Source organism: Caenorhabditis elegans, chromosome IV, assembly GCF_000002985.6.
Source record: "Caenorhabditis elegans chromosome IV".
Taxonomy (NCBI): Eukaryota; Metazoa; Nematoda; class Chromadorea; order Rhabditida; family Rhabditidae; genus Caenorhabditis; species Caenorhabditis elegans.
This window is the reverse complement of record NC_003282.8, coordinates 2,275,715-2,302,222: the sequence shown is the minus strand read 5'-3', so window position 1 is coordinate 2,302,222 and position 26,508 is coordinate 2,275,715. Positions and strand designations below refer to the sequence as shown.

General features: G+C 35.2%; 1 protein-coding gene across 2 annotated transcripts; it reads left to right on the top strand.

The window, feature by feature from the left end:
- Positions 1–1,936: 1,936 nt before the first annotated feature.
- lin-1 (ETS domain-containing protein) lies at positions 1,937–26,362 on the top strand (the record flags this gene model as incomplete). 2 transcript variants are annotated; one of them, NM_001027880.5, is made up of 6 exons in its annotated part: positions 1,937–1,960; positions 2,006–2,093; positions 23,042–23,331; positions 23,744–24,024; positions 24,578–25,031; positions 25,761–26,362. In NM_001027880.5, the coding sequence occupies 6 exons, from the start codon at positions 1,937–1,939 to the stop codon at positions 25,947–25,949; spliced, it is 1,326 nt and encodes a 441-aa protein (NP_001023051.1). In that variant the 3' UTR covers positions 25,950–26,362. The 2 variants fall into 2 exon arrangements, with proteins under 2 accessions (NP_001023051.1, NP_001294301.1); NM_001307372.2 differs by lacking the exons at positions 1,937–1,960; positions 2,006–2,093 and having other exon boundaries at positions 25,761–26,359.
- Between the last annotated feature and the right edge of the window lie 146 nt (positions 26,363–26,508).

The window sequence follows — 26,508 nt, the reverse complement described above, 5'->3', positions numbered from 1 at the left end:
AAGTTGAGCGTGTGAATTCGATGCACCATGTTTGATCCTCTACACTTTAGAAGACCATATTTCGATCGATTTTAAAGATATCAACGTATAGTAAACTAGAAAACTATAGAAAAATACCGTATTTCTTCTATTAATATGGCTGCAATACTATTTTTCGATGGTCTTCCCGCTTGCAATACTAATAGGGAGTGCAAGACTATTAGGGAGTGCAATACTAATTTTCAGAACATTTTTCTGACTTTGAGCTTACTAGTTTTTTTCTGAAAAAGCTCGAATCTTATGTAAAAATTCAGAAAATTTGCTTTTAATTGTAACATATATAATAAGTTCAAAAACTTCAATCTCGTAGAAATGTTGTGAAAAACTGTTGCAAAATAGGCAAATTTTTTTGTTGAAATCCTGAAGTTAACAAGACGGGCCTGCAATAAAAAAGAGTAAACGCAAGGCTATTAGGGAGTGCAAGACTAATAGGGAGTGCCATACTAATTTTCGGAAGGTCTCCGAGGGGCAATACTAATAGGGAGTGCAAGTCTAATAGGGAGGCCATATTAATAGAAGATATACGGTATGTGAAAAACAATTTTTTAGTTGGCAATTTTCTGATAAAACCAATGTCAATCAAGATGTCAACTGATAAAGTTGCATAGGCTGCCAAAGTGGGTTCATTTGAGGTTCAATTGATGCACCATGTCGTTCCTTCTTGGACAGCCTATATCTCTATTTATTTTAATGCTAGTAATTTTAAAATGAGAAAATTATAGAAAAATATTTGAAAAATGTTTTGTTAGTTGTCAATTTCAAATAAAATCAAAAGACAACCAAGATATGAGCTGTCAAAGTTATGCAGTTAAATCCTCCTCACTTTAGAAGCTCTAATTTCAGTTGATTTTAAAAATATCAAAATATAGTAAACTAGAAAACTATAAAAAAATATGTGACAAACATTTTGTCAGTTGACAATTTTCTGATAAAACCAATGACAACCGAAATATAAACTGGTAAAGTTGAAGTTTTTTTTCGATGCACCATGTTCGTTTAATATGATGATTTTCTAATTTTCCAAAATAGTTATATATTGGCAAGTGGAAAAAAATTTGGTTTGTTTTAAATTGATTAATAATGTTAATTGCATAATTGTACAATATTTTGTCAGTTGACAAAAACAACCAAGTTTTCAAAGTTAAGTCTCGAGCAAGTTTCGGTTTCCTACGTTGTTTGGCGGGTTTTCAAAGAGTTTTTTGGGCAATTTCAGACAATTTTGAGCTATTTTGAAGTAAGAAGACATACAAAAACATTGCAGGTATTATAAAATAATTATCAAATAGCTAAAAAAAAATTCTTCATTACACTTAAACAACTTTTGAGCAGACCAACTTTTGTGATTTCCAATATATGATTTTACTTTTAAAAAAAATCTAAGACTAAACCATTTCCCTCAACTTTTAAATTATTCTAACATTAAACCTCTCCTCTTCCGTTTAAAATCGTATTAGCCAAGGGAATTAGGCCTTTGAAACTAAAACTTTTCCCTTGTGTCTTGTGTCACAACGCATTAAAATTTGAAGATATTAATAATTGTCCCACTTTCCACATACTTCATTCTTTTTTTATGAATTGTACAGTAGGCCTTTATGCCTGCCTGGTGCCTAGAGTAGGCATAAGGTAGGCATGAGATCGTAAAGTGACAGCAAGTTTTGCTCATATCTTAAAATTATCGTGTTTTTATAATGTAGATTCAATTCAACAATAAGTGAGCAAAAAGTGTTGTAAATTTCCGCATTTTACAGCCCCCCTCCCGTCCCTTGTTATCTATAGAGTCACTGAAAATAGTAGCCAGCTCGTCACTCATTGCCACGTCATCTTTCATCAGCCGCCGCCACCCCGTACCATTTTCCAGGTCAAAAGAAAGCGCCGACACTCTACAGTTTACACGAAAATGAATCACATTGACCTTTTGAAGGTTTGTCCACTGACTTCATGACTCCTAAATAGTATTCTTTTGCAGGTCAAAAAAGAGCCGCCGTCGAGTTCGGAAGAAGCCGAGGAAGAAGAATCTCCGAAACATACGATTGAGGGAATTTTGGATATAAGAAGTTAGTTTATTTTTTATAGTATTTGGAGCAAAACACACTTGCTACTAAAAGCAAATGTGCTCAATGAAGTTTGGCTCAAAATTGCTGATAGTGATTTTTATTTTGAATGAAAAATTTCACATTTTTCGGCAATTTGCTTATTGTGATTTGAACAGTCGAAATGTGAAATGAAAAATTAGGGGACATGGTGCATTGATTGGGCAACTTTGGCAGTTTATATTTCGGTTAATGTTTAAGATACGAAAAAATATGTAACTACAAAGTTATAGAACAACATATGAAATTTGTTTTGTTAGTTAAAAGTTTTTTGATAGAACCAAAGATAGCCAAGGAAAGTGGTGACAAAGTTATGCACCATGTTTGAACCTCTACACTTTAGGAGCACATATTTCGGTTCATTTTTAAAATATCAACATATAGTAAAATACAAAACTATAGAAAAATATGTGAAAAACAATTTTTTAGTTGACAATTTTCTGATAAAACCAATGTCAATCAAGATATCAACTGATAAAGTTGCATAAGCTGCCAAAGTGGGTTCATTTGAGGTTAATTTGTTGGACAGCCTATATCTCTATTTATTTTAATGCTAGTAATTTTAAAATGAAAAAATTATAGCAAAATATTTGAAAAATGTTTTGTTAGTTGACAATTTCAAATAAAATCAAAAGACAACCAAGATATGAGCTGATGCACCATGTTAAATCCTCCTCACTTTAGAAGCTCTAATTTCAGTTGATTTTAAAAATATCAAAATATAGTAAACTAGAAAACTTTAAAAAAATATGTGACAAACATTTTGTCAGTTGACAATTTTCTGATAAAACCAATGACAACCGAGTCAATGACAATGACAATGACAATGACAACTGGTAAAGTTGAAAGGATGTTCGAACAATATGATACTTTTCTACTATAGTGGCAAGTGGAGCTATTGGCACATTCTCAAAATATTTTACTAACTAGTCTAGTAGAACAAGTTTCAAACCAATTTGTTCTTCCTGCCAGACGGCTGAATAAACCGTAACGACCATGCTCTTCCACCTGTCGGTTGATGCTCAACTACTGATTCCTCTCCCTGCCACTTTTTTCTCTTTTTTTCTGAATTTAGTTTTGGTTTTTGCGGGTAAAATCCGATAAGAATTGATGAATGTGTGTCGCTTTGGGTAGAGCAGCTAATCCGTATTTGGTTTTAATGATGATTTGATGATTTAGTATGGTGTTTCTTTTTTCTCAAGTTTTTGAGTAGAATTTTCAAGAAATTTGTGAGAAAAATGACTTAAATTTTGCCAAAACATAGGGTATTTTTTAAAACTTTGAGCAGAATTTTCAAAAAAAATAACACGATAAAATTCAATTCTAAAATAATTGTCAAGACGAAATTTTCGGTATAAATCCAACTCCCTCTATACATATTTCCGCCTCACAGTACCGCAGGTCCCCCATTTTTGTTTGATTTCTACCGCATTTTCACACCCAATCACTTTTGTATATATATACATACGACATATGGTGTCAATTAATAAGTCGGAGGGGAGGGTGTGTGTTTGATACGTTTATATATTTAGATACTTCTTGTTGAAGAGTCAAGTTAAATCAAACCACATGACAATGTTTAGAGCTTTAAAGGTTCATAACTGGAACTATTGTTTTTATATCCATTTGCAAAACGTTACATTAAACACATGGCTGGAATAAAATACAACCTTTTGTCTTTACTATGCCACAGAGTCTGTAATAGTGTCCTCCAATAATTTAATGCATTTTTACGTGCTTTGCAATTTTTCTGAAAGTATCTTCAAATGGGTGAAAATCACTCATTTTGATATTCTTCTATACCTTTGAATTTTCTTGATATATATGCTTTACTGTTACCCCTAAAACCATCCCAACTAGCATCTGTTCTTCACTATTTACGGGTCTCTTGTCTTCCTTATCTGTTGTTATTGTTGTTGTGCTCTTTCGGAGCAGCTGAAGTTGCGGATTAAAGTCATCTGCGACCAAAATTGACGGATCGGAATATATGGCCGACAAAGAAGAGGTGCTTGAATGGGGTGAAGTGGGGGTCCTAAAAAGATCAGTCATCCGGAATGTTTTTAGGGTAGTATCATATGAAAAACCCCTCTACTCAATTCATATTAAATATTTTGTCAGCCCCTGAAACCTCTTTATCCAACAAGAAAACCGTACTAATGATAGGTTATATCGGAAAGATGTGGAAGGGTGGAACATAAATATTATTGCGTCTTCACGGATTTTTGTGAGATCATCATTTTGGAGATAACCAGGGGGGAAGGTCATCAAAAGGTGCGACTGATAGGCATCTGGTAGTGCATGATTCAGTTTTAGTAGTGTATTTGCTTTTTTTTGAGGACATGAGAAAAATTTAGGAAATTTTTGAACCCACCTTGAGAATTTTGGAATAACTGCTGTAGCCTCTCCTAGGGCTTCCACCAGGGGTGTGCGGCAAATCTCAAAATTTGCCGAGCTCGGTAAATTCGGCAAATCTCTTTTTTCAATATTTGCCGAGCACGGCAAATTCGGCAAATTCGGCAAATTCGGCAAATTCGGCAAATTCGCCGTGCTTAACAAACTCGGAAAAATTTGATATTTTTTTTATGTTTTTTGGAGCACCAAAACTACTGAATTCTTAACACACATCTGGTTTCTGAATAAGTTCCGCGTAGTATGTCTGTTTAAGCATCAAAATAGCTCAATTTTGTATCATTTTACTAAATTTTTGGCTAAAAAATCAATAGTTTTAGTCAAAATTGTACTGTCAAATTTTTGACGTGTGCGGCAAATTCGGCAAATTCGGCAAATCTACTTTTTTGAAATTTGCCGTGCTCGGCAAATTCGGCAAATTCGGCAAATTTGCCGCACACCCCTGGCTTCCACGTAGGCGATAAAACGCCTGCCTGCCTGACTTTAAGGCAACCTCTGCCTGCCTCTCGTGAACTTCTTTCATTCTTATTTTGATTTTTAACAGATTGATAAAAATGATAAAATTTGAAGTTTGAAGTTTCAGGCAGGCATCAGGCCCTGAAACCGTCCCTTAACATTTTTAAAATTTTCAAAAAGATACAGCCTCCCACATTTTGATTTAAAAATATCTCAATATTTCCCTATTTTGATTAATAACTCGATAAGAATCAGCATGCAAAAGGTGTCATATCCATTACCTATAGGTCCCCCCTTATCCAATATACATCTCCTCCCCCCTCTCTCTCTCTCTCTGTACCCGCCTCAAACGAACCGCCCGTTTCCAGGGGCAATGAGTGATGATGATGACAGGCGGCACACAGACATATCATAAGCATTTGTTATATGTACACATCATTCGAGAACATTAGAAATTCCGCCAACCGCTATGACAGATTTACTACTACCCGGGAAACATACCGCAACATATGGCTTTTGAGAGCTGCGCCCCCCGGAAGGTCAAATTGTATAACAGATTTTTAGGTGGGCGGCGGCAGGAAATTGCCCTAATAAATTGGTCAAGATGTTTCTGGTAAAATATTTTGAGAATGTGCCAATAGCTCCACTTGCCACTATAGTAGAAAAGTATCATATTGTTCGAACATGATGCATCGAAAAAATGCCACCTTTCAACTTAACCAGTTTATATCTCGGTTGTCATTGGTTTTATCAGAAAATTGTCAACAGACAAAATGTTTGTCACATATTTTTTATAGTTTTCTAGTTTACTATATTTTGATATTTTTAAAACCAACTGAAATTAGAGCTTCTAAAGTGAGGAGGATTTAACATGGTGCATCGAGTAAACCACTTTTGCATAACTTTGACAGCTCATATCTTGGTTGTCTTTTGATTTTATTTGAGATTGTAAACTAACAAAACACTTGTTGTACATTTTTCTACAATTTTGCTGTTAACTACTTTTTTTTATCTTTCAAATAAACCAAGATATGGGACGTCAAAGCTAGGAAACTAAATTTTTAGCGGGGTCGATGCACCATGTGTAAAACAAAGGGCTCAATTGAATGGTAGACTCGTATAGTGTATATTTTAAGATTTTTTATCAATAAATATTAAAAGTTACTACAGAACTGTGGTTTTTTCATCAAACAGAGATCAAATAGCTAATATTTGATACTGATAGTGAGCAATTGTCGGTGTCGAATTCCACTTTCTGGATTTCTTGAGTTTTTGACAATCTCTCTAATATAAAATAGCACCTATAGCATTACTGAAATAATATATCATGTAATTTTGCAATTTCGCCACGGATATCCAAATTACCAAGCTAGTATTTCGTTCCGAGCAATTGTAGGTGTCAATTTCAATGTTCACTTGATTTCTAATTTTACACATATTTTCATATTAAAAGTCGAGTCGCGCCAGTGGAGAAAGTGCTAAAAACTACTCCTATGGTGCCAAAATAACCAAATATCAGTGTAAAAAAAATTCTTCGGATTTCCTGAAAAGCTCATTTTTTTCAAAATTTTGGCGATTTGCCAAAACTTTGACCGGAAATTATGAAACATCGAAAATGTGCCGGAATTGAAAATTTCCGGCAAATCGGCAAACTGGCAACTTGCCGAAATTGAAAAATTCTCGCAAATCGGCAATTCGGCAAATTGCCGAAATTGAAAATTTTCCGGCAAATCGGCAATTCGGCAAATTGCTGGAATTGAAAGTTTCCGGCAAATCGGCAATTCGGCAAATTGCTGGAATTGAAAATTTCCGAAAAATCGGCAATTCGGCAAATTGCCGGAATCACCTTTAAGTAATTTTTAACAAGATTCTGCTATGATTGTCCTAAATCTCAAAAACAAGCTAACATTTGGCGCCGAGCAATTGTCAATGTCAATTTCAATTTTCACGAAATCTCCATTTTTAGCCATATATGTATATACCAGCCGTGGACCGCACCTCCGGCGCGGCCCCCGACTTCTAGAGCTGAAAACTAATTTTTCTGAAACTACCGTAATCTTACAGTACTCCTACCGTACCACTATTGTACCACTACAGTACCCCGGTTATATCCCTACACTAACCCAACTCACTATCCCTCCAGAAGCTAAAACTTTGCAGACTACAAAGACTACAAAGACTACAAACTATGGACAAACGGAATAAGCGCTTTATATATAGTAAATGATTTCGTACCAAAATTCAACACACCGTCGTCAAAATTCCCAGAAGAACAGCTCGCTCCAGAACCTTTCTCCATTAACGGATATCCTCTCGGTTCCCTCTCTAATCTGTACCCGGAATCGGGACAAAGTGCGGCGCGACGGATGTCTCTTGGACGTATACAGTGCGTCTTTCCCCTGTGATGTGACACACAAAAAAACGGAACATTTTCTTTCTCGCCTCCTTATCTTGGCAATGAAACAAATCATGTCTTCTTCCAACGGCTGTGTCCTCCCAAATACCGTTAAGAGGCACTAGACCACCCCCGTATTTTTCGTGTTGGTTTTTTCGTCTGTTCCCATAAAGTTCTACCGCAAAGGAATGTTAGAATGTTAGAATGTTACCTGTAACTTTAAATCGAAATTGAATTAGGTCAAAAGTCCCACCAAATTTCGGACAAAATGTTGTCACAATACATTAATGCATTAATAATAATCCCTTTCTTCCTTCATAGGATTTCTCCACGAAGAGGACGAAGAAGAAGAGCTAATCCGGCCCCGCCGGTCCTTTGTACGCGCCTCTTGACAACAAAACCCCTCAATTATTGTGACGGTAAGGTGGAAAGGAAGAGACGGTCACGGCTGGAAGTCTCACACTTTATTATCACAAGCGTTTGGAGGTGTGAACACCGGAATCTAATTAAAGGCGGTAGGGGGGGAGGTGTTTGACTTTGAGGGCTCATAACTCGGCAGGATTTTTAGATACAAAGATATGCTACAATATATTAGTTGGCAACTTTTTTGTATCTCTTTTCGTTTTGGAGATATGATTTGTTGAACTTTAAGTTTCAAATTCGGAGTCAATCTTTTTACTCCTACCTGGTGGCTTCAATGGTTCATGTCAGGGGTAAACCCCAACTGAAATTTTTTTCGGCAAGTTGCCAGTTTGCCGATTTGCCGGAAATTTTCAATTCCGGCAATTTGCCGAATTGCCGATTTGCTAGAATTTTTCATTTTTTAACAAATTGCCGGTTTGCCAATTTGCCGGAAATTTTCAATTCCGGCAATTTGACGAATTGCCGATTTGCCGGAAGTTTTCATTTTCGGCAATTTGCCCATTTGTCGAAATGCCGGAAAATTTCAATTTCGGCAAATTGCCGGTTTGCCGATTTGCCAGAAACTTTCATTTTCGACAAGTTACCGATTTGCCGATTTACCATTTGCCGAATATCAACTTGCCGGAAGTTTTTAGCTGGATTTTTTATAAGACGGAACACTTAAAACTGTGCCTTTTCTAGATATATTTATAGAATTTGATTACTTTTCAAAATAGATGTAGGACGTACAATTTTGCCGATTAAAATTGAAATTCTGAAATTTCCAAAAAAATAAGTGCAAAACCACAATTTGCCGAAAATTTTCGGCCGTTTTTTTGGCAAAATCGGCAAATCGGCAAATTGTCTGTTTGTCGATTGGCCGGAAAATTCCATTTCCGGCAAATTGCCAATTTAACGTTTGCCGGGAAAAAATTATCCACCGATGATCTCACCATTGTTTAGAGAGAAAAAACTCCTACTTTTTGCTCAATAATCAATTAAGATTTTCCAAGTACCGCCTGTAGCTCTGAACTCCTACAGCTTCTTAGCAACACGAAAATTGTAAAACAACAAGTTAGACCAATGTTTTTTGTATGTTTTAAATGGGTATTAATACAACCGTGTGTGTTAATTTAACATTCCAAATCTATCACTTAAAAAATCAAAAATTTTCTTTTCTAAATAGTTCGTCAATTCGAATCAATCAACTCCATCTTCCATCCTCTCTACCGTCTTTTGTTTAATTCATCACTTCCCTTCCTCTCTCACTGTCCACACTTCCCATCTTACCATCTCTGTTTCTCTGGTTCATCTTATTAGTGGGGATGATGTCGGTGTTGCATTTTTTTTCCTGTCAAATTCCTCACCACTACCTGAAATATTTCCACCTAATGCCACCATTTTTTATTCTTTTTTTAAACTGACAGCGACAACCGGATGTGATGGCTAGCTCCGATTAGAGGGGAGCTGGCAAAAAGTTGTGTACTGGGAAAATGTAGAAAACTTAAGCCTAAATAATTTTGGAATGAGTTAGGTGTACGTTTTTAAAGTCTAGTCTCTAAAGTCTCTAAATACAGGCGCTGACAGCGAGCCCACTAATCACCTTTAAACTTTGATAATTCCTTTACGGTTAGAGCAACCAAAAAGTTAATCACTAGCAGATTGTAGAAAATTAAATTTAAAATATTTTGGTAGTTAACGGATCTTTGTTTACTTGCTTTACAGAGAAGTTATGAGCCTTTAAAGTTGAAAGACACAGGCAGAACTTCCATAACTTCCTTATTCTAAATGCTAGAAAAAAGTTTTCAACTAACAAATTGTAGGGAATACAATTTTAAAGTTGTTACATAAAATAATTTCATTTAACTTATTTATAAGTCGCTTCCCAGCGGAGTTCTTTAAAAAACCCACCAAAACACCAAAAAAAAATGAAAGGATTATCCATGTTACCGGATTTCCTGGTCTCCTTTAATTGAAATTCAAAAAAAAAACAGCCAAAAAACTCCTAATCCTATTTTCCATAAAAACAGTTGCTCCGTGAGCCCTAAGCTGTCAGGTAGAGGTGTCACAACAGGAGGGGGAGGAGGTGACAGGTTCGTAAAAGTCTACGGCATTGTGAATAGTTTTATGATCGGATTTGTGATTTATTTATTACTCCTGAACCTTCACGTACTTATTTATATAGATATATGCATATTGTAAGGATTCTAAAGAAGAAACTATCAATAGAGCGCATTTGCATAATCTTGACGGGGGGGGGGTTGTCAACAATCTTAGGGGAGCAAAATTTGAAGAAAAAATTGTTAACTGTCAAATTATATATTATATATATAGCTATATATTATATATATATAGCTTATATATATACATATATATATATACATATATAGCTTATGAGTAATTTATACGTATCAGTGTGGAAAAAACTGCAGAAAAAGATCAAAGTTCAAGCCAATTTTTTTGGTTGTAAAGTTTCAAGATGTATCTCAAAAACTATGCAATATTTGAAATTATTGTCAACTAACAAAATGTCCCAAATTTTATGCTTAACAATTTGTTAGTTGACAAAATTTTAGTAACTTTGTTTCCAGCCGAGTTACAACACTTTTTAGGCTCCGCAGGCTTTACGCCTTCCTCCAACTCTGCTGGCTTAAGCCCCTGTAACTATTCAACCATTGTTGCTATTAAAAAGTTGTCAATTACCAATTTGTGGCAAATTTTATGATTAACAATTCCATAGTTTACAACTTTTTAGTATCTAAAGTGGTTCTTGCGAAAATTCAATTTTTGTAAAACAAATTTAATTTAAAAAAAAATTTTTTAAACTTTTTTTGAAAATAATATTATCATACCTTCCCTAAACCTAAATTCCCACAAGTCGTCATATTTGCCAAAAGTATGTTATTTTAACCGTCCAGTGTATCCCTATCTAATCCAATTAACCTAACTTTATTTGCACTCTACCCCGCCAGGGGGGTGTCGGAACATCTTCCCTCTCACCTCTAAAAAACCGTGCCGCCTGCTTTTTTCTCCATTAATTCATCATTTTTGTTGTTGACGCCTCATGTTCCTTTAATACCGTAATCTGATCTCGGACACCCGTCCTATTGAAGGAGGCGGGATCCTGAGGCGGGAGGATGCTCCGCCCTTCCTCCGCACCTCCTTCCGCCGGATTTCTGGTTGGTTACCAGTTTTCTTGTTTCGGGAAGATTTGGGAATTTTAGTAGGAATTTTTTTATTAGAAGTTTGAAATATAGAGAAATTTAATTTTTTAAGAAGGAAAGTTTAAGAAAATTTGGCCCTGGTTATGAACTTTTTTGTGAAATTTTTTACTAAGTATTGGGAGTTTTTGGATTTTTTTGAAATTTCAACATTTTATTTTTCAAGCTATGATCACTGTATTTTGCAGCAAATTTGAGCCTATTTCTACAGTTTTTGCACAATTTTCAAAGAATTTTTGAAATTCCAGAATCAGCTCAAAATCACTTAGTCACTAAAAGCTCCAATATCTCAAAAACCGAAAAAGATATAGAAAAGTTGTAATTGACAATTTTTAGCAAATTTTAAGCTTAACAACTTGCTAGACATTTTTTGGTCGATTTTATGCTAACTGAGTTATGTCCTTTTATGCATCAACATGTTCACTGATTACCTTGATTTATCTCTCAAACTTTGAACTCTTATAACTTTTTAATCAAAGAACCTATCAAAAAGATGTTAATTGATAATTTGTAGTAAATTTAATACTTAACAATTTGTTAGTTGACAACTTTTTGATATCTCTTTTTTGAACTGAGTTATGTCCTTTTAAGCATCAGTAGGTTTACTGACCTCGATGTATCTCTAAACCTTTAAACTTTTGTAACTTTTTAATCAAAAAACCAATCAAAAAGTTGTCAACTGTCATTTTGTAGTAAATTTAATGCTTAACAATTTGTTAGTTGAAAAATTTTTCATAAGCTCAATGCCAAATGAGTTATGCGCCTTTAAACAACACTAATTATGCCATCGACGTTTTCTCCGACTTCAGCTTCAAGCCACCGTAGCTTTCTAGTCTTGATGTCTATCAAAAAGTTGATAACTGACAATTTGTAGCAAATTAACAATTTTTTAACAATTTTTTAGTTGATACCTTTTTTGTGTCTATAATGATAATTGAGTTATGCGCCTTTAAACATCATTGGGTCGGCCATCCCTTCAATTTCTCATAGCAGCTTTAAACTCCTGTAACTTCTTAGTCATAAAATGGATTGAAAATTGTCAACTAACAACTTGTAGCAAATTTTTTAATTTTATGCTTAACAATTCACTAGCTGACGAACTTTTGATATCTGCTATCAAAACTTAGTTATGTCCCTTTAAACACCAATATCCCCAATTTCTTTCTCTCTCTACAGGTCTCTCTGCTGTGCAGGACCCTTTTAAATTCCTACCTATCCCTGCCTTCCTACCTACCTACTTAAAGCACTCAAAAATTTTGACCAACCCCAACCACGTGGCACCCCATAGAATTAGCTACTCATATTGACACCCATCAATTTCAATTCAAATCTTCCTCCCATAGAGGGTGTTCATCTTTTTCCTCTATCTGCCCCATTTGGTGTCATCATTTTGATTCCGTTTTGTCGCAATTTGTCTTCCACCACTATTTTCTTGTTCTACTACTCTCCCACTGTACCGTTCGCCATGGCGTACAACTTTTCTCAAGGTAAATCATTATTCTCCCCCCCCCCCCGGTTCTCTCTCTCTCTCTGTTCCTGTTAGCCCTATTGAAATGGACGAGGAGATAGGTAATTGTCTGAGAAAATTGCGAGAATTTTTTGCCGGTTTTTGACGGGTTTTATAATATTTCGACCTCATTTTAGAGAATTTTGCAGATTTTTTGAAATTTTCTCATTTTTTTTCCTGAAACTTATCGACCGATTTTTAGAGTTTTTTTTTACAATTTTTCTGAAACGAAAATTTGAATTTTCAGCTAATAATTTAGAAAATTCTGCATATTTTAAAGTAAAAATTAGGATTTCATCTAGATTTTGAGCTGAGTTTTGACGTTTTGAAATTTTGGAAAAAAATTTTTCCAAAAAATTTTTTGAGTCAGAATTTTCAGGGATAAACACTCGGATTTCAATAATTTTTCGTGAATTCAACCTAATATTTTGTGAAAATTTTCATTTTTTCAAGCCAAAAATCAGACATTAATCTACATATTTAGCTGAATTATGACGTTTTTCAATTCTGAAAAAAAATTTCAAAGAAATTTTTTTAAAAGTTTTTTTTCAGAATTTTGATGGATAAACACAAGAGTCTGTAATTTATACCATAATTTTTGTAAAATTATGCACACTTTACGCTTAATATGAGCTTTTTGGTATCATTCTAGCTATGAGCTTCTGAAATTTGAAACCGCGAAATTTTTCGAATTGCGTTTTTATTTTTTTTTTTAATTTTGGGTTTTAATATAATTGAATTTCAAATGTGTTACTTTGAAATTTTCTTTAAAAATTGTTATGAGTTTTAGAAAATTGAAAATTTTGGGAAACAAATTTTTAAAACTTCTGTTAAAAAGTTTCCTGACCTCGAAATTTTAATCTATATTTTTTTTCAGTTTTTTCAAATTGTTATAAACAATTAAAAATATCAGTCTTTTCACATACCTGTTGGTGAATTTTCAGCTTTGTATCTTTAAAACTGGCATAACTCCGTATCACTATAGTTTACTGGGTCGCTGCTCAGCCAATTAAAAAAAAATTGAGCTAGAGACTTAGAAATTGGGGTACAAATGTATTAGAGCTTTTAAACTTTGCTGGAACTTATAAAAGTTCACAAAAATTGTGCGAATTTCCACGAAAAGGGCAAAATTTTACCTAATTTTTTGAAAATTGATTTTGGCAAATATAAGAGTTTTGAACGCATTTTTCTAAGAGTTTTCTGATTTTTTTCAAGTTTTACACTTCCTCCTAATATTCCACCTTTTTCCACAAACCCTGGAAAAACTCCGTATCATAATGGTTAACTGGGTCGCTACTCTGTCAATTTACCAAAAAATGAACCTAACAATCTTTTTTTTTCAGAACCTCTTTTTCGAGCTCAGCTATGCTTTTAGAAAACCACTTTTAAACTATTTTTCTCTACTACAAGTCTCCAAGAAAACTCATCAATTGAAGGTGTTCAAGGTTATGAATCATTTTACCTTTTCATCACACTTGCACACCATTAGCCAAGACACCTTTTGAAGTTATGCCGGTCGCGTCGTCAAGTTTTGGGTTACCCCCCCCACCTCACTTTAGTCATGCTTTTTTAGGAAGTTCCGCCTGAGTTATTCTGGTATGAAGAATAAGAAAACGTTATGAGCCTCTTTGATGTATTTGACAATTTACCGCAGAAACTTGTTCGACATTTGGCGCCGTGTTTCTGAGTCTCTGAGTTTGTGAGACCTTGATTCAAAATCTGTACTATTGTATGAAAATAGTTAATTATTATTTTTCTAACGTTTCAGAACATTTCAACTCTTTCATATATTTTCTGAAAATTGTAAATTTTTATTAACGAATTTTCAGGCAAAATTTTGAAAAAGAATTGGGATTTTCGGACAAATTCTGATAAAAAATATTCTATTACGGGTACACAAAACTCGTAGAATGCGTATCATGCAACATATTTTACGCGCAAAATATCTCGTAGCGAAAACTACAGTAACTCTTTGACTTCGTTTCTTGGCATTATTTTCTCATTATTTTGCTTATTTTTTGCTCGATTTTAAAATTTTATCAATGAATAAATAATAAATAATTTTAAACTCCGTAAATCGACACTAACACTCACTACAGTGACCATATTCTCAGTATTTAAAATTCCCGTAGTACCTCTAAGGTTTTAAAGATCCGTCAACAAGCTAATAAGTATGGTATTACTGTCTCCGGGAGACGGGAACCCCGAAAGTAGGTAATAATACTTACTTTTCTCACTTTTTTTCCGGTATCTATGCATTCGTGTTGTCTATTCTGTCAAAAGTGAATCCTGCCCACGACATCATCAAGTAGCCGCAATTACCAACTTTCGTTGCAAGTCACTGTTTTTTTTTCCATTGGTCACTTTTTTTCTCGTCTCCCGTTGTTTTTTCTTGCAAATTCCAAAAAAAATGTTTTGATTTTTCTGTCAGTTTAAACAAAAACTAGGATTGCGGCGGCATTATAAAAATTAAAAATTATTTTTTAGCCAAAACCAGGAACCTATCTTAATATAAAGCTTTGAACATGTGCACTGAGAATTTTTTTGAAAGGAAAAAAAAGTTCAAGATTTGGATTTGTCAAAAATAAATGAAAATTTTTAGATTTTCCGAACACAAGAAAGAGAGTTCTAAATATTGTGGAATTGTTTTTTTTTCAAGAAAAAAAAACGAAATTCGTTTTAACACAATGTTTCAAGTGTCCACACACACATGGCCGATCTTTACCTTTTCAAGTATGTCTATCCACCACAGTTTTGTATACGTGTGAATTATTAATAATTCAATAAGTGAATCGCCCTTTTTCATGATGATGTGATCTTTCTATAATAGAACCCATGAAATTCTTGATTTCAATACTATCAACTCTCCCAGGGAGAATGCCAAAATTCCACGTAGCTCCATGCTTTAATGTTAGTCATTAAATGTTATATAGGAAATACCGACTTGGCTCTAAAATGGGGTAACTTTCAAATGTCATATATTAAAATGCATTGCATAAAATGTTTTTACACGTTTGCGCCAAATTGAATTTTTAATTTTTAAGTGAGCTTTGGATATTAGTGTTATCATTTACTATATATAAAGCGCTTATTCCGTTTGTCCATAGTTTGTAGTCTATGTAGTTTTTGTAGTCTGTGAAGTTTTGGCTTCTGGAGGAATAGTGAGTTGGGCTTAGTGTAGGGATATAGTCGGGGTATTGTAGTGGTACAATAGTGGCACGGTAGGAGTACTGTATGATTACGGTAATTTCAGAAAAATTGGATTTCAGCTCCAGAAGTCGGGGGCCGCGCCGGAGGTGCGGTCCATGGCTGGTAGTAATATATTAATACTTATATACTTAATCAAATATGCATTTGTTTCAGTTAGTTACAGTATTTCAGAATTCCATCATGTGTTGGTTTTTTTTTAATTGAAGACACATCAGGTTACTGTCTGTAACAATTTGATATACTTATACTTTCATACAAGTCATTAGTTATATACATATATGCTGTATTTCCTCTATTGGCCCTGAATCCTCCTTCACAAATCAATCCATAATTGGTCTTGCATGCAATACTATAATATCGTGTAAATAATTATTTTACTGTCGGCAACTAAAGAGAGGAGCATTTTTGCCTCATGATTTCCCTGAACTAACAGTGATAAAATCATCATCAGTAGTATACTGATTAGTCACTTAACACCCTACCGACTTCCTTCTGCTCCGCCTATCTAGTGGCAGCCTCCTTTATCACTACAGTAGTAGTACAGTTTTATGCCTTAGCTTTACTTGTGCATACTCGGCAAAACGGCCTAACTTCATAGCATACTCTTGCAACTTCTTAACATTAATTAGGCGTTTTAGCTTTTAAGCAAACTTCTGCAGCTTTTCAGACGACTTTTGCAATTTCTTAGCAGATGTAAAGCTAAATTTCGCTCACAATCCCGTTGGTTGTCGCAACTTCTTAACAGCTTTTTACAAAGTTAAAAAAATGTTTTTATTAAGTTTCCTCATAGCTGTACTTTTTTTTTTTTGTAACCAAATTTAAGAACCTTTTCAAGGTTAATAAAATTCCCATATCTTGCTATTTCGTCTTTGTTAAACATATCTAAACTCTGCTGCTGATAATAATTTGCCACGATACTCAGAAACTTTTCGAAATCAACCATGCTTCCTTCCGTTAGCTTTCTTCCATTTGCCCCCCCCCCCCCCTGGTGATAAACCTTCTAGAGGGGTGCTCATTAATTTCCCCTCTACCCCGGGCCGTTTTGCTTCCTCTATCTTATTTCTTGATAGTTTTATTTGCAATTTCTATACGCTGATTACGATTTTTCATATATGCCAAGCGGAAGTTTTCCATGGCATTTTTCGTAAATTTTATTTGTTTCAGCCTTTATTAGAAACGAAAGTTTGCTGAAAACAGGGGATTTGATGCGATTTAACAATATCATAGTTTTGTTAAATTTGCATCAATTTAACTACTAGAATGGCCAAAATGTTGGTATTTTTTGCGAAAATAAATCTGCATTTTTATAAGCTTCCATGTTAATTATAGCTAAAAAAATTGGAGTTTAGCAACATTTTCCAACCATCAAAAAGTTGATTTTACTGGATATCTTGTAAATTTCCTGCTGAGTAGCATAATTTCCGCTATTTCTAGAAATTTTTAATCAATTTCTCCAATTAAAAAAACCATTCCATTTAACGGGGATTCTGAGGCATTACAATAATTCGCCTAATTTTTTTTTTTGACATTGCCCCCATATTCTAGCCCTGAAGCTCCCGAAATTCCAATATCAAATCCGAAAAAAAAAACGACTCCTGAATCGAATTGCAATAAGTTTATGCATTGATCCATCAGCTGAATGGGAGTAAATTTAAAACATGTGGCGGTGGTCACCCCATATGCTATCAATTGGCACTTTTCTAAGAGGGGCTCCCCCGGCTCTTTGAGCCCACCGCTCGCCCCATTTTTTACCGGTTAATCTATCATTTTTTCGGCGCGCGCGCGCACGCGTACACCCCAATCAATAATCTGTTCTTCTTATCACTGATTATCAACAGAAATTTGGAGAGAAAGAGGGAGGGAAAATTGACAAAAGTGAGATGACATCAGTCGCAAGCGCCGGCCGGAAATCATTTTCGAGGTTCTCCTTATCGGTTGCCGCTGGTGATTCACGTTTTTGCATCTTTCTGGTTGAATTTTCGACAATTTGAACTGAATTTGGAATATTTGAAGTGTATGAGGCACTAAAAACTTAAAAACAAATGCATGAATTTTGGAGCTTCAAATGCGGGTGGGTCTCTCTTAGTTTGGAAGATTCTAAAAAATTGCCAACTGATATATTAATCGCCTTGAAATTTTGCACATTTTCTAAGTTTACAGTTTTTGTATAGCACAACTCTCAATGGAGTTACAGTCGCGCCAGAAGCTGTCTGGAGGACGGGGCTCTTGAAAAGTTTTCTAATAAATAATTTTCCTTCATAACTCTTTTAGTTCAAAAGATCATTGAAAATTGCCAATTAACAAAATATACACCATAAATTTTTGCACATTTTATATGTTGGCAATTTTCTTATAGCTCCGCCCCCAGAAGAGCTGTAGGTGCTCAAAGGTGATTGGATGATGTAACATTTACCCCCATAACTTCTATAGCTTTAAATATTATAAAATTGCTAATATTCAAAATAATTATGGCAAAAGTTTGCATACTTTGTTAGTTGGCAAATCGACAAATTGCCGGTTTGCCGATTTGCCGGAAATTTTCAATTCTGGCAGTTTGCCGGTTTCGCGATATATTTTCTAGGTGTACTGAAAAACTACAGACTCAATAACGGCAAGTGCCGTTAGGCTAATTTTTCTCAGCAAATTCGGCAAATCGACAAATTGCCGGTTTGCCGATTTGCCGGTAATTTTCACTTGCGAAATTTGCCGATTTGCCGGAAATTTTTGGAGGGATTTTTTATAAGACGGAAACACTTAAAACTGTGCCGTTTTGAACTGTTTTCCCCGTTTTCTTTAGATATTTTCATAGAATTTCCTTACTTTTCAAAATAAATTTAGGAACTTTTATAGGATGTGTGCAATATTGCCGATTAAAATTACAATTTTGAAATTTACTGCAAAACCACAATTTGCCGGAAATTTTTAATTCCGGCAATTTACCGATTTGCGGGAAATTTTTAATTCCGGCAATCGGCAAATCGGCAATTTTTCGAAAAAAAAAAGTTTCCGGCAAATCGGCAAACCGGCAATTTGCCGAAAATAAAATTTTCCGGCATTTCGACAAATGGGCAAATTGCCGAAAATGAAAACTTCCGGCAAATCGGCAAACCAACAATTTGCCGAAAATGAAAATTTCTGGCAAATCGGCAATTCGGAAAATTGCCGGAATTGAAAATTTTCGGCAAATTGGCAAACCGGCAATTTGTTAGAAAATGAAAAATTTCTGGCAAATCGGCAATTCGGCAAATTGCCGTAATTGAAAATTTCCGGCAAACTGGCAACTTGCCGAAATTGAAAATTTCTCGCAAATCGGCAATTCGGCAAATTGCCGAAATTGAAAATTTTCCGGCAAATCGGAAATTTGGCAAATTGCCGGAATTGAAAATTTCCGGCAAATCGGCAAACTGGCAACTTGCCGAAATTGAAAAATTCTCGCAAATCGGCAATTCGGCAAATTGCCGAAATTGAAAATTTTCCGGCAAATCGGCAATTCGGCAAATTGCCGGAATTGCAATTTAACTATTGCCGAAAATTTTTAATTCCGGCAACTTGCCGATTTGCCGAAAAAACTCGTTTGCCCCTGCTATGAACCCTGTTCCAAGTTATCTCAAAATTTTCTTAACTAAAATTTTGCAACAACTTATGCAATTGTTCAAACACAAACATTATTATTTCTACACATCTTGAGACAACTTCCTCTCTTCCATATTAGCATAATGAGGGTCGCTTCTTCTTGTACTGTTTGCTTTTTCATGAGCACCCCCTCCCCCCTCCGGCCGTACTACACTTTTGAAACACGGAAATTTGTCGAATTTCGAGAGAGAGAGAGAGCAACAGTTTTATATTGAACTGTTGAACTGATCTTGAACTCCTCTCGGATAGTTCTGGATAGTTTTTGAAGTTTCTTAGATTTTTTAGCAGGCTTCCAAATAGTAGATTTTCAAAGTCTGCACAGCCTTTTCACGTATTTTTGTTTAAAATTCTAGTTCTCACGTCATTTTTTTAACGGGTTACAAGGCCTGAAACAATATCAATTCTCTAGATAGTCACCCTTGGAAGGTGGTGGTGTTAAAAATGGTGTTAAATCAGAAATAATGGCTTTTCATAGAAAAATTATTGTGAATTAGAAATATAAATTTTCAGTTTCATCATAATTTTTTGTTTATTTTAAGCTAAAAACCATGTTTCTAGCTCAATTTTAAGCCAAGTTACGCTGCCTAAACCGACCTCCCTCTCCAAAATAGATAGGCTCAATTATTGGTTCATAACGGTCTTTCAGAAAACAAATAGTGATTCGATTATTAAATTTTTAGTTTCAGCACAGTTTTCTGTTCATTTTGAATTAAAAATCAAGTTTCCAGGCAATTTTTGAGCAAAGTTATGCAACATGGTACTTTGCCCTTTCAGGTGTAATCGGTCGATGTTAACTCTGAAATAAAAGTATTCCAGTAAACACAGGTTGACAAAAACGTAGAACAATCAGTTTTTCCTCAGTTTTCTGTGTATTTCATGCTAAAAACCATGTTTCTAGCCCAATTTTGAGCAAAGTTACGATGTTTTCCTTCCCGTTGTACCTTCGACACGGTGAACTAAGATCATGGTAATTTTGAAATTAAGGTGTTTCAGCAGTCAAAACTTGCCTAAACCCCAAAAGTGTCACTTTTTCGTGAATTTTCCGTTCATTTTGAACTAAAAACCAACTTTCTAGCACAATTTTCAGCGGAATTAAGGCTGGCTACTCACCCCCGGCACACCCACGCCTTTCTTGATCTTCCCTTGATTGCCATACCATAACAAAACTGTACATTCTTCTTTTGTCTTTTTTTGTTCATCACATCCCTTATATAATTCCCTTATATAATTCCCGTATATAAATACATATTTTCGTGGTAAGACCATTCCTTCAGTCACAAGACAACAAGCGTTGATATGGCGGTAGAAGGGAGAGAAGAACCAGTTTTTTAGAGGGGGCAGAAGAAGAAGAGAAAATTGGTGATCATCATACATAAACACCTTATCAATTACACTTCTCCCCTCCTTCTTTGCCTTTTTTCACCGCTCTCCTAAAATTTTGAATTTAGTTTTACGAGGCTATATGAGTCATCTGTTTTTTGGGGTGCCTGGTAACATTTTCTTGGGTTAAAGTTCGAAAAATGAAGTTTCCGGAGGATCTTGTGACTGGAAAAATAATCATAATTTATAGTGTAGATACTATATTTGATATTACCTATTTAAATATTTTGACATTTTTTTTCTGTTCAACGTCGCATTAGGTCAAAGTTTCTGATAAACACGGTGATATGTGACGTTGTCCAGGCGCGGTCTCAGGCAAAATAACTTTCATAACATTTTTGGCTAACAAGATTTTAAAATAATTTTCAGTAGAAGATTATGTGTTTTTGTATTGTGCATATTTCGTTAGTAGACAAGCTTCTGGTAGCTTTGCCCCAGACAGACCTACATGGGCTCAAAGCTTGTAGGTTCGGTCTGAGCTCTTCCCTTCGATTTTACTTAATAACTCCTTTAGTTTCAAAAATTGTCAAAAACTGTGAACAGAGAAAATATGCGCCTTTCCATTTTACACATTTTGTTTGTTGATAAGTTTTCCATTGCTCATTTCTTAGCGGAGTTACAGGCGTTTAAACATAGTTCAGGCTTCGGGAGCCTTCTCCGCGATTTTGCCCCATAACATTTTTGGCTTCACAGATTTCAAAAAGTGATCAATTAACAAAATGTGAGATTTTAAATTTTGCACAATTTGTTAGTTGACAACTTTTTTGTAGATTTGGTTCTGACAGAGTTACAGGTGTTTAAAGCTTCCAGAAGGATCAGGCGAAGGGATGCTACAGAGTGAGCCAGTGTGGCGTGTTCTCCTAATATTTTTTTATTAAAACTTAGTAATAATATATAGAAAAATATGTGCTCAATCTGAAAATAATTTTTATATGACTTGGATCTATTGAAAAGTGCTCAAAAGTTCTCTGAAAGTTGTTCTCTAAAAATTGCCAATTTTTTTTTCGATAATTTTCAACTTTCAGGCAATTGTTGAAAATTTTTCTAGTGTGTTCCCAGTCAAATAAGGAAATTTTCAAATCGAGCACATATTTTTCTATATTTTGCCATTTTGGAAAAAATACCTTATTCTGTAGAATTGCCTGATCCAGACGGCGAGGCTCTGTATTTTCTAGGCGTACTGAAAAACTACATGTTTGATCCCAATTTAGTTACTGTCAACTGGTATCATCATTCTCCATGTCTCAATATATAAATTATTTTGATATCAACCCTCTCCCCCCCATCCCGGACGTCTCCCTTCTTCTTCTTTTCGCCGCGGCGTCCCATTCAATACTTATTTGATGATGACCAGTGTATTGTGCTATGGAGAACGTCTGTGACTCATTTCGGGTTCTGGTGGACCCCCTTCTATTGGGCTCTTACAAGTTTGATATGGTTCTAGTTCCGGTTCCGAGGTCATGATTAGTGACTTTTCTAGCTATACTCTCTTTCTCTCTCTCTTCTGTTTCGCTCTCTCTTAATTATCTTCTTCAAATAGAAGAAGAAGAAGATAACCGATTCGCGTTTTATCACTCATGACTATTCGTCTTTTGATTTCCTCTTTTGCAATGGATTTCCGCTTTAAAACTATGCAAGACATGGTGCATCGAGAAGCTTTGCCAGCTGACAAAATATTCATCGTTACTTTTTCTATAATTTTGTAGACTAACAAAACCTTACTTATCTTTAAAATGGACCGAAATATGAGCACTGCAAGACATGGTGAATTGACTAGAACAGCTTATATCTCAGTTTCTGTTAGAATATTTAGCATTTGCTTTATAATCAGAAAGAACCAATTTATAAGCTGTTGAAACCATGGTGCATCGACAAGCTGTAATTCCTCAACTTTGAAGGCTCATATCTCGGCTGTCGTTTGTTTTATCAAAAAATTGCCAGCTGACAAAATATTTATTATTAGTTGCTCTATAATTTTGTACTAAAGACTTTTCTCCTATCTTCAAAATGAACCGAGATATAAGCGCTCAAAAAAATCCAAAAGCTCAAATTTTGAGTATATTAACTAAAACAGTTCAATTAGGAGCTAAATAATGTATTACTCTGTAAGATAATACAGTTTTATTTTGCGAAAATCAATTTTTAACTTAGAAAATCTGAAATTTACTGTGTTTCTGGACCTTTAGATACCTTTCGAAATCGCTTCAAATCTTTCATACTCTCCTAAAATACCATTAAACTCTCTTAATTTTCAACTTTCCCATTTTCAATTTTTCTCCTCAAACGTCCACTTTTTCAGAGAAAGAGATGAACGTCTCAGACTTGATGTGTACCCGATCCTCGACACCTCCGACCTCATCATCCGTCGACTCAATCATAACCCTGTGGCAATTCCTTCTAGAACTACTGCAACAAGACCAAAATGGTGATATAATCGAATGGACACGCGGAACGGACGGCGAATTCCGACTGATTGATGCAGAAGCCGTGGCGAGAAAGTGGGGACAACGGAAGGCGAAACCGCATATGAATTATGATAAACTGTCGAGAGCGTTACGATATTATTATGAGAAGAATATTATTAAGAAGGTGAGGTTTCTTGGGACGGGAGTATTATGTAGTTGACAATTTTTTTTTGGTAGTACGGCTTATATCTCGGTTCAATTTTGAAAATCGCAAGAAGTTTTTAATTAAAAATTATAGAAAAAAGCATTGCAAACATTTTGCTAATTGACTATTTTTTGATAATATTAACGGCAACAAAGATATGGGCTAACACAGTTAGTCGATGCACCATGTCTTGCCGACAACTTTGTTAGCTCATATCTTGGCCAATTTTGCAGATATCAAAAAATGTTCAACTACAAAACTATAGAACAAGTGATAACAAACATTTTGTCAGTTGAAAATTTTTTGTTAACACCAAAACTAACCGAAATATGACAAGCGCAAGCGGGGTCGATGCACCATTTTTTTGCTAACCAAATTGAACATTTTTCAGGTGATCGGCAAAAAGTTCGTATATCGCTTTGTAACTACTGACGCCCACGCTCCGCCGACCGCCGACTTTTCCTCAAATATGAACATGAAGATGTGTTATGTCAAAGACGAGAAGGACATTCGACACGAGATTCCGTCGTTTATGACGTCATTACAAGCACCGCCGCCGCCGCCTCCACCACCTCAAAATCCACGTGGCAACACGGATTTCTCGGCGCTGAGCCTTCTTGGGACGGATTCACCGACGACGCACAGTGTCAGCACACCAAGTCCAACAGATAGGTAAGATTTGGGAAAATCGATAATGATTTGAGCAAAAATCAATGAATATTTGAAAAAAATCGATAAAATTATAGAAAAATCAATAAATTTAACAGAAAATCGATACATTTTTTCAATCAATAATTTTGAAGGGACGGCATAGATAGTTTTTTTTTGTTGAATAAAAGTTCAAATGATCAAGAAAATCAATATATTTTTAAACCGAAAAATCAATAAATTGTCTCGAAGCACGGGGTTCTGGCCTTCCTCATTGAATTTTTCGCGCTCCATTGACAATCGTGTACTCCACACGGACGAAGACGTTTAGTTTTACAACTAAAATCGAGCCGCGACGCGACACGCAACGCGCCGTAAATCTACCCCAGATATGGTCGAGCTAAAATGGCCTAGTTCGGCAAACTCTTCCATTTCAATTTATGAGGGAAGCCAGAAATCCTTGCCAAAGATTAGCCGTAATTTTTAAATGAAATCAATAAATGGATTGAAAATCCAAAAATCGTCGAGAAAATCGATATTTTCTAGAGAAAAAATCAATAATTTTTTTATTTTTCAGTGTGTGCTCCCCGTCAAGCAGTGTGGCCTCCTCGGCGACTCCATCCACCTCATCCCCTGTAGATGAGTCCCGACAATGCCGAAAACGATCCCTATCGCCCTCCACGACGTCATCGACGACTGCACCGCCGCCGCCGCCGCAGCCGCCAACGAAAAAAGGAATGAAGCCGAACCCGCTGAACCTGACAGCAACCTCGAATTTCTCCTTACAACCGTCAATCTCGTCTCCACTTCTGATGCTTCAGCAACACCATCAAAACTCCCCGCTATTCCAAGCACAGATCAGTCAACTGTACACGTACGCAGCGCTGGCGTCTGCCGGGCTTTATGGACCACAAATATCACCACATTTGGCGTCCCAGTCACCGTTCCGATCACCACTGGTAACACCGAAAAATTTGGGGCTCGGCGAGCTTGGCAGCAGTGGTAGGACTCCCGGTCTTGGCGAGAGTCAGGTTGGTTTTTTTCTAAATACGAAATATTTATCGATTTTTTCTCTATTTATATCGAAAAATAATTATTGTTCATTGAAAATTAAAAATTCCCGCTTTTTTCGTGTCGAGACCTCTCACACACTTAGGGCTATGCGCCTTTAAAAACACAGTAACCAAGTTAAATTTTTCTTCACAGTTTGTTCAGAGGAATTTCTTTGAAAATCGTTTGGAAAATGAATCTTACTTTTTAAAAAACATAGAACGTAGCGAGTATAAAAAAAAATTTTTTAGCCAAAAAACCCCTAAAAACTGATTTTCTACTATTTTCGCCAAATTTTTAGTCTTATTTTCTAAATTATTAGTGAAAAATATCTCTCCTGTCTAGGATTTACCCGAAAATAGCCTGATTCCTCTTTGAAAATCGTAAAATCTCTGGAAATCAATAAAAGTCCAGCTGTCGTGGCGAGACCTCCCACAAGGATAGAGGTATGAGCCTTTAAAGCTACCGTACCAATTTTTAATGAATTAAATTCATTTCTGATAATTTTCCAATGGAAATAAGGATAAAAAATGATATAAAATGAATATTGTTAAATTTATCATTTTTGAAAAAAAAATCTCGAATTGAAAGTCAAAAAAAAAATCGAATTTTCAACAATTTTCACCCGGTTTCTCCCTAGTTTTTAACAATTTTTTAAAAAAATTCTCAATGGCTTGCATTTAAACATTCAAAATTTCTATACTTTTCAGGTGTTCCAATTCCCGCCGGTCTCCGCATTCCAGGCCACAAATCCGCTGCTAAACACATTCTCCAACCTTATCAGCCCGATGGCCCCGTTTATGATGCCCCCATCACAGTCGAGTACCTCGTTCAAGTTCCCATCGTCAACGGATTCTTTAAAAACACCTACAGTACCCATAAAAATGCCAACTTTGTAGTTTGAACTTTGGAGCGAGAAAAAAATAAAAATTTTCGAAAAGCAAATTTTTTTTTTCGGACATTTTTTTCCCATTTTTTTTTGTTAAACTTTGCCATGGGTTTTCGATAGTCTTCTTTTTCCAATTCCCTCTTCATTATTCCAAAAAATCAATCAATATTTTGTATTCTCCATGATCTCCCCCACCGGATGAGAGAGCGAGTCGTGTAAATCTCAATAAAAACTTTAACTTTTCTTTTTTTTTACTTTCCATATATATTTTTTTATTCTGCCCTCAAAATATTCGCAATAATAATATAATTTGTATATTTTGTGCCTTCACCATGTCGTTTATTTGGTTTTTAGTGCATTTTTTACTTGTTTTTACCCCAATTTTTGTGTTGATTTACTAGAAGAAATGAATAATTTGTCAAATACCTGTTTTTATTTCTGAAAAATCTTTGAAATACTACAAAAAAACTGAAGAAAACGGAAAAAATCCAGAAAACCCAAATTTAAACTCCCTCCATTTGAAATGTGTAGTACGCAAACACCGCAGCTGACGACACATGTCGAAACCC